A 13,932-nucleotide genomic window follows, 5' to 3' on the forward strand; every position below is an offset into this window, starting at 1 on the left:
TTATCCGCACAGATCCCCAGGCAAATTTTCCATGCAAGCCCCCGCACACTTACATAAACTCCCCTTGCTAGTAGTACCATGAGTAAACTGTACATTATGCCTGGTTTGACATTTCACCTGATGTGACCAGCAGCTGCTTTACAAACCGTGCGGACCTCAGGTGAAGGTCTGCTCTCTAGAAAAGGAAAAGAAGAAGAGAAGAAGGGTTTGATTCAGTGAGCCTCCTCTAGCCTCCCAGGGAATCAGTGTGTAACTAGACAGTGATTCATTGGCTGTGTGTGTTCAAGATGGAATAGTTGGAAACAAAAGAGAGAAAGAGAAGGGGAGGAAAGAGCAAGAGAGCGATGAGTTCGGCTCTCTGCCAGTAAGCCACAGTCTGTCTGCCATGTTCACACTTGCAGCTCTGTCCCCACAGGTTCCAAAGCCGAGGCGGTGCCCGCCAGGGATCAATATCCATTCCTATCGGCACAGGGAGGGAGCCAGGGGTATTGTGCATGAAGGGCGAAATGCTGAGATTATATCAAGTAGAAAATGCGATGGTAGCCTTATTGCCATCAAAATTAGACCACTAAACTCTATATTGTGCTTTGAATCCCTTTCCTTTCTGTGGGAGGAGTAGAGTCACTGACCTCGGTTGCCTCTTAAACAAATCAAGCGCTCCTATTTGGCTTTTAATGGGATGGAGTGATTACCCAGTGACTGCACGAGCGTGTTTGAATAAATTCTGCTTTAATATCACGCATATTCAACCGTGTACCTAGAAAATGATTTTGTTTTGCACACAGCTGCAATGAGGCTGATTTTTTTAAAAACATAAGACCAACATGAAACAATTGATTCAATAGAAGTGGACAGAATCGGTTTTCTGCTGGAGCTCTGATGTGAAGCTGGCAGTCTCCTTCATGATATGAGGATACATTTTTATAAAGGGCCAAAACATTTGCACACTCTACCATCATTTCTAGTGCTATCGTTGTCTCGTTTAAATAACTGAAGGGCTAATGTTAGCCTCTCACTGTAAAATTAAAGAGATCTTTTTTTATGGTGAACAAATGTAGCCTAATGTGTTTCAGATGGTTGGCTGTGTGTGCACCTTCTGGCATTTATCTTTTTTTTTCCTTTTTTTTTTTCTTTTTACCTCCCACGTGTAGGATTTTTAAAAATTTTATCAACTCACAGTTGGCTTTCAGCAAATGTAGAAAGATGGGTAAACATTAACATCATTAGAAATTATTTGATCTCATATCAAAATTCACCAGAGACCCCAGTCTTCCTCTCTCTGTGTCACTGTGTGTAAATTCAAGCACTGGATGAACAGATTTTTTTTTTGTGCTTGGGTGGAGACAATTTCAGCTCGTATTCGTGCAGCTTATCCAGCTTGTTCTTCTCCAAGTGAATGTGCAATTAAGCCTTTGATGCAATTTTTGCCCCATTTTTTTTTTTAAATGACATTTATTTATGTTAAGGCCAAAGCAGTCAAAGCAATTGTTCCCTGCCCTGAAACAAAGTGGTAGTTTCATCATCAAAACTAAAAATTGAAAGCCATCCAACTTTTTGTTAAATATTGTATTTGTTAGTTAAGATCGGTGCAATCTAATCTTTCCATAAAAGATAAAACCTTTTAACCGAGATGAACAATTTTGCTGTTCCCTTATGTGAGAAGTAAGATTGCAGTCACCCAGGCCTGACGGAAACAGGAAACAGACCCTTTGCCTTCAAAGTAAAAGTTGTTTCTTGCAGCTAAATTCAACATGTTTCAGAATGCGCAACTTTTACCTTGAAGGTAAGCAATCTCCATTTCTGCTTTACATCATACTGTTCAGTTTCACATCCACCTAGTAGTAGTTGGGGAGTGTTGGCATCGCCCAATGATCTACAGGCTTGTGTGACTGAAGCCTAATATAAAAATTGTTGATCATGCTCCTGATAGCACTCCTCACCTGATATGTCACCTTCAACCTGAACACTGTGGACTACACTGTGGTGTGGTGCACATGGATTATTTCAGTTTTATGGACAGAAACTTCGGTAATTCTTGATCAAATCTTGTTTCTGTCAGTGAAAATTGTGTGTCAAAAAATGGGGCTGTGCAATATGATGAAATATATTGGATGACAAAATTAAAACGCCTATTGTTTCATATTATATGCTATCGTTTGTTTCGTGCCCCACACGGACTCAAAAATCACAAACCTTTTCTACCACCTACCCAAGAATCACGTGAAAGAGTGTGGAGAGAGTTTACGGATGAGAAGAATAAAAATCACAATTACCTATTTGCAGAAATTGGCAACATTGTAGTCAGTTGCTACTCTGCAGTTCAGTGCATCTTTTTCCTTAACATGAACAAACATGTAACACTGTGAACAGGCTTGATAAACAAAGTATTCATTTCACAACCCCAGAGGATCAGACATCATAGTCAGAAATGGTAATGATTTAAGCATGGAAGGAGAAGCTGCAGCCCTGTCTTGCTCTGCGTTTGATCTCACAATCCTGTCTCTTTCCCTCAACACCTACGCAGCTCCTAAATCCTTAAATATGGGATTCGATGGGAAAAAAATTCAACTTCTTTATTCAGACTGACTGAAAGAGAAATTAAGGTCCCATGTTAAAGTCCCATTTTAACCACAGGTATGTTCACCATAGAACCTTTGGAGGAACACAAAATAAATTATCCCCTTGTAATCCCTGAAGATGGCATGATCACCCAGAACAACTGTTTTAATGTGCAGTGACCAACTATCCAGCAAAATGCCCCCTGGAGCACAACAGAGCCACTGCCCACTCTTTATAGGTGGGGGAGGAGTCAAAGGTTTAAGCGTTTTCAAATTTTTCACCATCTATAGGTTTCTACTTTAACCCCATTTCTCATGTTAATTTCTATCAACAAAGACTTCTAACAAAACTGAAAATAGTTTATTGTGATCATTTACTCTCAGAAGAGTGTGTAGTCTTTGATCTTAACAAGCTTAAAGTCTGGCAGAGTTTTCCTGCTTAAATCCCAAAAATACTCTCAGGAGATGCACGATGTCTAAAAACTCCACCCCACTGGTACATTTTCTTAACTTTACTCACTTCGACACAAATTTGTGCCGTATGTAGTTGTGCTGTAGTAACGGCAAGCTGGGTGGCACTGACATTTGTTCCACCTTTCGCATTTGCAACTTGTCATGTCACAGGCAATCAACGCCATCAGATGCGACACTACGCCCTGATGTATTGCAGTTTACTGGCGCTAACATAACACAACCAGATTTCAGATTTTTTGGGTGATGCTGTTTTTTGTAGATTTTTTGGATTACAAACCCCTTCCCCCCTCCAAAACCCAAAACATTATCTTCCCGGTATAATACCTCACGTCATCCCTCTATTTTTCCCCCTTCCTGTTTGCTGGCTCCCTGCTCACTGGCAGAGACATGGGCAGCCTAATAAAGAAATAAATGGGAATAAATCTATTCAGTGGCCGCTGCTGACCTTTGCGCGTGAGTCTCAGTGGTGTCTGTGGCACCCAGGCGGTTGGCATTATGATTGGTATGCGACATTACACTACACAAAGAGGCAAAACACGGAACTACAAATTGGTTGCACACAAAAAGAAACAGCAGTGTCAGTTTTCCAAACGAGTTGGCTCAGATTCCAGCTCGCTCTACAAATGAGAGCGTGCTAAAGTTCATGCATCATCACTTAGAGGATGCCAAGATAAATCAAGGACAGGTAAACGCAAAGAGAGGAGTCATTTAACAACATTTAACAATAAGGTTCCAGAGACAGATCCTATCTGCTTGGCTGATGAAGAGCCACTGTTGCTGTTTCTAGATTTAATTAAACTCTCTAACGTTTTAATCTTCAACGTCGGTGCTTCGGCTGAGTCATCGCTGACAGATGCACCGCCGCCACAATTCAATAAGAAGGCAATCTCAGTTTGTAGGCAGATCACAGCAAGCTTACACACAACTTATGTTCTGTCATTTGAGTCATATGTATATTTCCCAAAGACAAGACAGCAACTCTCTCATAGACATTGCCATTAAAAGACAGCAATCTAAAGGTTTCTGGCCTTCTAGAAGAATACGGACGTTTGTACACACTTAACACTCAATGTCCTCCATCAGTCCGCACACACACTCAGCTACCTGTAGATTCGGCAAATAACAGCCCTGTGTGTGACTCATGACAAAGTGCAGTGCATAATTATGATCGTCAGAGAGTGTGAGAGGGCCTCACATTCTGAAAAACACAGGGTTGAAAGCACACTTAAAGAGCCATTTACCAGTGTTTCAAGGAAAAACTGTGCCAGTTTTGACATGCTTTGATTTGCGGGCTTTTATTTGGATCTTGTAGAAAAGGTAAAATTCACTGTACATGTGAAAATGAAAAAAAAAAGAAAAGAAAGAAAATCAGAAAGTGGGCTTGAAAATAACAGAGAAAAAGCTTACGCTTCAATCAGACTATACTAGGGGACCCCTAGGTATAGCTGGAGTGGAATCTGCTGTCAATGAGGAGCAAGGAACAGCTAACAGTAAAGGGGACTTAGCAGGACACCTGAGAGCAGCTGAAGATCAGTAAGTCATTGCTGTGCACTGAGGGACTGTAGCACAGATTTCTGCTGTCACTGGACTAAACCGCACATGCAGACACAACAGCAAAAGACGACAGAAATGAACAAGCAGACAGGAAGAAGGACAGAGATTCAAGCTCTTCTCCAAAGCCAGCAACACCACCTTTAACACCTTCTCACCTGTTCCACCTCTCTGAACCAAGAGGCAGGTCTCAGCTCCCACAGGGCACTCCTTGAGCAGCTCCACCACCTGTGTGTGACTGAATCCCTGCACGGGCTGCTTGTTAATCTCCACAATCAAGTCGCCCTCGCACAGGCCCGGGCAGCCCTGAGGCTCCAGGACTTGTTTAACACGCTGACCTGTGGCGCTGTCCGCAATCGTGAAGCCAAACCCATCCACGCCCTTCACCATGGTCAGGGTTAGTAGCTCCCCCTGGGTCGCGCCCGATGATGCCATAGAGACGCTGTCTGGTGGCGTAGTACCCGTGGTGGGAGGAAGCGAGCCATCTAAGTGGGTGTCCGCTGGGTGACCAGTGAGCAGTTGCTGCTGGGCGCTGACTGGGTCCTGACTGGGGTCTGTAACAAAGCGTGCCGTGCGGGTGAGATAATCTAGGTAGTTATCGTAGCCCGTCCTGCCATTCACAATAATGGGCCGCTGCTCCATGATGCCCAGTGGGGAGATGATGGTGGTGGTGTTGTTGTTGGTGTTGGCAGCTTCCTCTGGCTCATACGGCAAAGGATAACCGCGACATAATACGAGGGTCACGCTTTGGCCAATAGGTACAGACTGGAAGAGTTTCACCACATCAGCATGGGTGGTACCCAGGACGCACACATCGTTGATGTAGACAATAACATCACCTGCAGAGAAAAAGCATGGACAAAAATATAGTGGTTAGGCATAATGGAGCTGGAACATTAGAAATAATGGGCACGTGGGTGGCTAAAGGCGATTAACCTCAAGAACTGTAATAAACAGAAGCCACGTTCAGGCTCTTTTTAATTTTATATTGTGCTTTAATGGCACATAAAATTACAATTAAAACAAAATGACACTGAACTGAACCAAATTGCCTTAAATCTAATTGGGCAAAGTTAAAGAGTGACTTCAAAGTATTAAGTGCTATTCTTAAAAAAAAAAGAAAAAGAAATCACAAAGAAAAAATATTAAAATTCAAATTTAAAAATACAGCTCTTCATCATAACCTTGGTCAATGGAATTTCAGTTAAAACCACTTCATTTAAAAGAAGACCATTATTCAGTCTGCAGAAATTTGACAGCAGTGTTCTGGGTCCTAGTTGTCTCACTGGAGAGCAATAAAAGACCCCCAGCACAGAACAGGCGTCAGTGACAACAGACGTGACGTACTGATTATGACATTACAGAAACAGCAGGAAAAAGCAGGTATTGGGGTAGAGGTAGTTTGCAGGGGTACCAGCAACTGTATATGGGCTAATGGCTCAGTCACACCAGAGTAAAGAAAGGATGCAATCTCTTTGCAAATAGGATAAATTGGTGGCTGCCTGCTGACTGCACTGATTTTTTTTCACATTTGGCAAGCAGTTGTGGCAAACAGCTGGGCAACTGCCTTCAGTTGCAATATGATGGCAATTGAAGGCAACCTATTTCCATACAATTGCGCTCCAACTCAGACTGACAGCAACCACTCTCAGAAAGACTGGCAAAAGTTTGCAAATAACAAGTGTCTAATTTATAAATGCAGATGTTTAAATCAATCCGAGTGTAGACTACGTCAATGAGCCCAGATCATCTGTGTCTCTTTGGTACAGGGGACTTGACTGGCTGCCAACTGTTTGCATTCTGGTTATATTTCTGTAAAAGCATTGTTGCTAAGCACCTGTGTCATTTCGCAGGTAATTCGCAGTCTTGCAACAACTACATCACCCTTGGCGGAGTAACTTTAAATCAGGCTTTGTGCGGACTTTGAATGTAATTAGTTAATGTCATTTTCTGGTTAACCTCTGTAGATGTAGATGGCAACAGATTTGTGATATTTGCCCATTTATCACAGTTACTCACTGTATCTTATTTCCATTTTATCACCACCTCAATGCACCAAAGTTGCCATGAGGATGTCAGCTGAGTGTGAGTGGTTGTAGAACTGGTCCCCATCTTTAAAGCAACCAAAGGCAACAAGATTGCAAGTTCATTGCATACGATCATAATAACTTTCATCATGCCACAGTCTCCAATCACTGCTTCCTCTCGTTCAATGGCAGCATAAGCAGCTTAAATTAGATTTATCAATATCATGTGCAGAAGAGTATCAGCAGACCCATCAGCTGATGGAGCCTGGCTGGTACTGAAATCAGCTGATTGTAGCCAATGTACAGGGACTATAGACTGTCCTAACAATGCTAACAATCTTATCACACTTCTACAAAGGCAGTGGTGATTTAACAGAACAGAAACAGCTTACCATAGTGGAGAAAATCACTATAACATGATACCAAAAAGATGTAAGCAGGAAAAATGACAGCTACAATAGTGAAATATTGAGGGCTAATAATATACATATGGGAAAAGCAATCATCACGGAAGGGCTTGAGCCTATCCCAGCTGTAAGAAAGAGAAAGGAAGGCTACACCCTGGATGTACAGGTAACCAGACAATTTACTCCTAGAGCCAGTTTAGCATTACCTGTTATCCTTTACTGTGAGAGGAAGTTTGGAATCAAGCAGGAATGCTCTACACAGACCCCACCACCATGCCACTCCAGAAATCATCATTATGTAGAATATCAAATATGTGGAAGAGCAGCTGGCCTGGATTTAATATCAAGACTTCATCTCTCTACAGTTATTCACATTCTCAGCTGTACGCGACATCTGCGCTGTCTCTCCTCAGATGGCTTGCAGCTATAAACCATTTCTACAGATAAACATTACCACCGATAATGTCTCAGCTGCCTTTTAAGTATAAAATAGTGCATATGACAAGTGGCTAAAATGTTTGCCTTTTATGGTCCCAAGTGGTTTTATTTGCTTGCTGCAGTGTACTGCACTGTAGATAAAACCCAAGCCAACAATTAAATGTTCCCACACAAAAGCACTCAACATCCAGGCTTATCTTTTTCTCAACCAGATTACTAAATATAGTGTTTTCTGCTCCACTGTGGAGGAACCATGCAGCTTTTTTAAAACTCTGGGCAAGTGGGACTAAGAAGCACTATCCACATTAAAGTCTGACAAACAGCATTACCTGGGTTGATAATGAAAACAATTACATTCTAATTGCAGGCATAATTGTCACGCTCTTTGGAGAGAGGGCAGGGTGACACTGTCAGTGTGCATTGTAAAGAGAAGGCGTGAAAAAACGGCGATCTTTTGTGATTAATAAGCAAAGCATGTGCTTTAGTGATTGGCTCTCACCTTGCTAACCACCCTGACCAATTCTCATAAAACGTGAACAGAGACTATAATGGCACTAATGGCTGGGTCAATTACACTTTTTTTTTTTTTTTTTTTTACAAAAACAAGGCGATTTTTTTTATTGATTTTCTGGATTGGCTGTGGAACTGCAACCGAGCAGCTAACCCCTCTGAGTGACAGCACACGTGGAAGTTAAGATATCACCGAAACGCTGTCTATCTTTGTAAACCGTGTCTCAAAAGCTTTTCGAGTTTAAACGCTCTGCTGGTATTGACAGAGCCAGCTCACACCTCTGGGCAATGTGACGTGAGGGACTTTTTAATTAATCCGGGTAAACGTAGCCGACATTTGCCTTGAGCATCAGTGTCAGAATCAATAGTTGAGCACACTGGCAGAAAACAAATGATGGTGCTGTGACCTCATGGCGCCCTCAAACCGCACATGTATCTCATTCTTTATAACCAGAGATGAAACGCAGATAAACCATCAACAGACACAGGCAGGTAGGAACTGTGATATAATCACATGTTTTACCAGGAATCTTTATTCCTAAAAGATGGATTTCAATTTGGCACGTGTGTGCCAAATTCTACCGCCTTCCCTATATCCATACAGAAGTGACATTAATTTTGTTTATTACAAATTGCATAGGAGCGACTCAACAACTCCTCCAATAGTTCCCCTGTTACTCTGAATCTGTGCCCCCAAACCTTTTTGGCTCATTATACTTTAAAATGATGAAAAACACTCAATGATTCTCAAAAACAGAGAGTGCACACTCTCATATACTCAGAAAAACAGTTACACAAAGCACAGGTGAGCACTAATCATAGGTCGATACAGCTGGCATGATAACAAAGCAAAAATAGCTCTACAAATAATTTTTACCTGCTTTATTTGATCAACTCATCAACTACTTGTGGCTTCATGGAGTAGCGGTTAGCATAGTTTGACACTGAGTGGGGAGACAGACACAGCCTGTGTACTCCTACTGCCCATCCCAGGCCCGGATAATTAGGAGGGATGTATCAGAAGGGCATGTGGGGTAAAATCTATGCCAAATCAAATATGTATATCCACCCACTGCGCTGACCCCTTGGGAAATGACGGAAAAACCGAAAGTACCGCATGTATTTTTTCAACTACTGTAGAAAAAGCCCATGATACAGCTTGATTGGCCTGTTTGTGTTTTTATAAGGTGATAAAGTGTTGTACGTGCATAAGTTAAAAAAAAGAAAGAAAAAAGGTCATTTTAGCTCACTGCTAGGTGGTTGCTAGGCAACATGATGATGTTACCATACATTTTGTACAAATAAGCTTTTGTGAATAGAAATCAAATGTTACTGTTGAGAAATTAAAACGTCCGTTTGCGCCCATAAGGTGTTGTTGGTACATAAATTAATAATTTTTTAAAAAATTGTCATTTTAGCTCATTGCTTGGTGGTTGCTAGGTAACATGATTACGTTATAATATCTGATATTGATAAGAACCTTTAGCGGCTTAAGATGTGTGCCATGTTTTGCACACACACAGACAAACAGAAAACTGGTATATTGTTGGTATAAAGGTATAAATTAGAAATGACTGTTTATGAGACAAAAAAACCAAGATGCAAAGCTTCAGTTTTAAAATAAGCTAACAACAACAACAAAAAAAAGCTAGCTACTGTATTGGAATAAGTACAACTTAGCAAAAGGAAATATGAAATGAGAAGCAGTTGCACTGTGTAAATCTGTCTGAAACCAATGAACCTTTGAAACCAAATATTCTGTCACAACTTAACCTCCGTATACTTAATTGGAATTAATATTCAGTAATCATTATTACTGAATAGCTATATCCTTGAAGAGGAATGTCCATTCAGTACAAATGAAAGACAAGAACATTTATTTACTTAACATTTTTAGGGAGCAAAACTCATTTTTTGTTCTTTTTTGCTATTTAATTAAACACATCAAGAGCCTACTGTCATTTTACTAAAAGAGCAATTTTCCATCACCATGAGCAGAACAAATTAAATCCATGGGAAAAGTGTCAAAATATCAGCAGATAAAACAAATTATTCACGGGGATCCAAAGAAAATGATGTATTTTTGCCATTTCGGTGAAACAAGGACAAATAAAACAAACATGGCCGAGAGTGGAAAAACAGGAAAAAATTGAATCATCAAGAATGAGAGCTCAGACAGCAGCCCGCACTAATTAAAACTGCCCTCGTTCTCTCGGTCCATTACAAAAGCTCCTGCAGGTCCCTTAAACAGTCCACATCACATTGACCTTATCTGTACACACCACGCTCAGTGGGACCAAGGCCCACACTCCCAGCTGCTTCATCTTCATTGTCCCATCCTTGTACATTCGTTATGACATATTCATCTCCATCTAATGGTGTGCTCAAGAGTCTGTCAACATAACGAGAGTTCTCTGTGGCCCTGCTGAGAAGATGAGGCCACGATAACAGAGCAGTTAAGACTCTCAGCAGGGTGAGCTGTGGTACCGACTGCGGTCGTCTGAGTGTCTGTGTGTGTTTGTGTGCGTCAGGCTAAATGTTAAAAACAAACAAAAAAAGATGAAACAAATAAAAAGAAATCAAACATCTTATGGAGGTAGTGTACTTTCCATTTTTTCTGACTTTTTTGTGCAAGAATGCATTGAAATTAATTGTAAACAGATATAACACAAAATCAGGATTAAACTGCAAGAGAGAAATATTATTTCTTGAAAAAGCGACATAGGCATTGATTACCTGAACAGCAGCAGGCAGGAAGCCTATATTTGAAGGAGGCAGGCTATCATTTCAGCCTGGTGATCAGAGGGATCGGTCGTGTCTATGTGTTAAAGGCTTGCGCCGATACACTTTGATTAGCTCTATTTCAGGTATGCCTATTATATTATAACGAGCAATGACTCACTCGTCAGACAGACAAATGAGACTGGTTGACGATCTGACTAAAATAGTGTTCTAACGTGAGAAAAGCCTAACTGTAAGCTTAAAGTTATAATTTTTGTACTGTGTAAGGTGACACGTGATTCTAAGTGCACTATGGCCATTTTGAGAACAAGACTGAATGCCTTTAATGATAATAAAGGTACACCTGGTTAACTGCTCATTAATTCACATATCTAATCAACCAATCACAATGCAACAACTCAACAACAGTGCATTTAGTCATGTAAACATGGTCAAGATGACCCACTAAAATTCAAACAAGCTTAGAAATTGCTGATCAGCTGGGATCCACTTGTTACAACCAAGGTAAGCAAAAGAGCATCCCTGAACATATAACAGGTCATAAACAGGCAGATGGGATACATCAGCAGAAGACCACATCAGGTGCCTCTCCTATCAGCTGAAAACAGGGAAGCGAGGCTATTATTCCTATGGACTCAGCAAAATTATACAAATGAACAAAAAGGTTTCATGTCTGATGAGCCCAATTTCCCAATTTCCTCCACAGTCTCAATCCAATAGCGCACCTTTGGGAAGTAATGGAACAGGATATTCTCATCTTGATGTGCAGCTGAAAAATCTGCAGCAATTGTATGACACTATCCTGTAAACATGATCCAAAATCTCTTGATGAATGCCACAAAGAACTAATGCAGCTCTGAAGGCAAAAAGAGGGGTCTAACCTGGTACTAGCAAGGTGTATCTAATGATCTATCACTGTATGGGCAAGAATTTAGCCAACAGGTTGCTAAACCTTTTGTAACTTACTGATTAGTTATATTTTTTTTCATTGCTGTCTTTGTCTCGTGTTTTTCATAAACCTTTTTTTCTTAAATAAAAAACAACTAAGCAAATATGGCAGTCTTATCCAAATAGGCCACACACTGTAAAACAAGGGTTGACTGTCCTCCACCTACAGACCCATTTCATTTCACATTAAACACTTTCTGCCTCCTACATTCAAACCAAGCTTCTTAGCTTTATTTTACATTAAAAAAATTATGGCTAAAAAGAATTATTTTCTCTACACATCAAGCAATTTAATGGAAAAATGATCTACAGTACATTTGGTCTTATAGGTAATATATATAGATATATAAATATAATATATGTAACTATCATACATATGTTTTTCTAGCAGCGCAATCACACAGTAGACAGAGATAGCCAGGAGGTGTCATAGGGAAAAACCGGCAGGAATCAGTTATCTGAAATTGGGAATTTCACACCTCTGCCGGCCTGGGCTTCCTCCGTGTAAGCTCTGAGTTAGCAAGCTAGCACTGTTCCTGAAGAAGTAGGACACAAAGTCTGTGGAGGCAAAGTTGGGGGAACGGGTGGGGGAGTACAGAAGGATATGAGCTGACGAGAGGAAGTGGTGAAGAAAAGATGTGTGATACAGTAGTAGAGAAGTGGGATGGATATTTTAGTTATTTTGGGGGAAAGAATACATAAAAAAGAAATGGGAATTGTAAAACAAAGCAGGAGGATTGGATGAGAAGACACAAAACCCAAATGCTTTATATGCCGAACTATCAGGACAAGCTTTATTAGTCACCAAGGGATCTATTCTGGGCTGCTGCACCAACGCATTTGTAAAAAAAAAAAAAAAAGAAAGAAAGAAAGGAAGAAAGAAAACAGAACAATTATGAGCTAGTGTTCCGAAGAAATCTGTTAAAACACTGGTGTTTTGGAGAGGAGCATTACTACAGAGGAAACACCTTGACCAGCTTGCTTTATGTGTGATAAATGACCACTATAAGCTCTGCATTTGCTGCAGAGTATAGAAACAGACACATCACTGCATACTGAGAGCATGACAAGCTGGCTACTTCTAGTCCCTTGACCTTTCAGTACAGATGGTTTGCCTCTGTGTGTGTGTGTGTGTGCGTGTGTGTGTGTGCAAGTGTGCTGCAGTGCGACCCCCCTGTGGCCACAGCCCAACGTTGTGGGGCTTATAAAGTCCCTTTCATGATTAATGAAAGAACAAAACTGCAGTTGGTGCACGGGCATGTGCATATGTCCACACAGAGAGCTAAGACAATGCAAGCCTGGCAAGCTGCACCAGCCAAGAATATATGCAAATGGGTAATACTTGTAAGTGTGTTTGAGTGTGGACCCAGTGCCATTTCCTCTTGAAGAGGAAGCTCCACATATTTCTGCGTGAACAAGTGGAGGCAGACGTACTTGGATGGTTTCAAGTAAAAGTACCCAAGTTATTCTGGAAAAAAGTAAATAATACAAAATACAAAAAAAAAACCCAAAACACTTGGCTTGGATCCAGAAAACAGAATTACAACACAATTATTAAACCTCAGTTTCTTTTAAAAATACAATAGCTTTAGACTTGAATGAATAACATAAACACTGAAGGACAAACAAAGGATGTCTGAAAAGATTTGGGGACCCTATTTGGAAGTCTGTAGGGGATGTGGATCTAATGGAAAGTCAACTGGATTAGTGGTTTGTTGTGAACCATGCAGTTTTCTATTTATTTATTTTGTAATTTAAAGGAGGGGGCTTGTGTGAACTTGAACACTGCCATTGCTCCACTTGTCCTCTGTCTTCAGGTGAACACTTTTTTGAGGATGTGGATTTTTATGTGCTGAACAGGAGCAGGTTGTTTTGTTTTGCATTTGATTAGTTCTAGAAGTAAAACTGCCCTTTCTTAAAAGGTACGCACGTTTGTGTTTTGTTTTTTGTTGAGTAACTGGGTCCATCCCTTCTCTTCCACTTGTCCTTATCAGGGTCGTTATGAGTGGGGCTCTAGCCTATCCCAGCTACCACAGGGCGAGTAGTGGTGTCCACCAGACAGTAACCATTTGCACTCACATTCACAGCTAAGGGCAATTTATAATCACAAATTAGCCAAACCCCACTAACTGCATCTCTTTGGGAGGAAGCCAGAGTACCTGGAGAGAACTCACGCAAACATGGGCAGAACATGCAAACTCCACACATAAAGCCTCGGCCAGATGGTAGAGTCTAACTCAGGGGGAGCAATGCTAACCACTGCGCTGCCCGAGTAAC

At 41.0% G+C, this 13,932-nt stretch overlaps 1 protein-coding gene across 12 annotated transcripts in view; it reads right to left on the reverse strand.

Moving 5' to 3' along the window:
* Window positions 1-13,932, reverse strand: part of magi2a (membrane associated guanylate kinase, WW and PDZ domain containing 2a) — a 257,427-nt gene that overhangs the window by 36,907 nt on the left and 206,588 nt on the right. For all 12 annotated transcript variants that reach the window (XM_063460653.1, XM_063460652.1, XM_063460651.1 and 9 more), the window contains one exon: window positions 4,742-5,422. In XM_063460653.1, coding sequence (XP_063316723.1) covers window positions 4,742-5,422 — 681 coding nt within the window. The remainder of the gene's footprint in view (window positions 1-4,741; window positions 5,423-13,932) is intronic.

Source organism: Pelmatolapia mariae, linkage group LG17 (genome assembly GCF_036321145.2).
Source record: "Pelmatolapia mariae isolate MD_Pm_ZW linkage group LG17, Pm_UMD_F_2, whole genome shotgun sequence".
Lineage (NCBI taxonomy): Eukaryota > Metazoa > Chordata > Actinopteri > Cichliformes > Cichlidae > Pelmatolapia > Pelmatolapia mariae.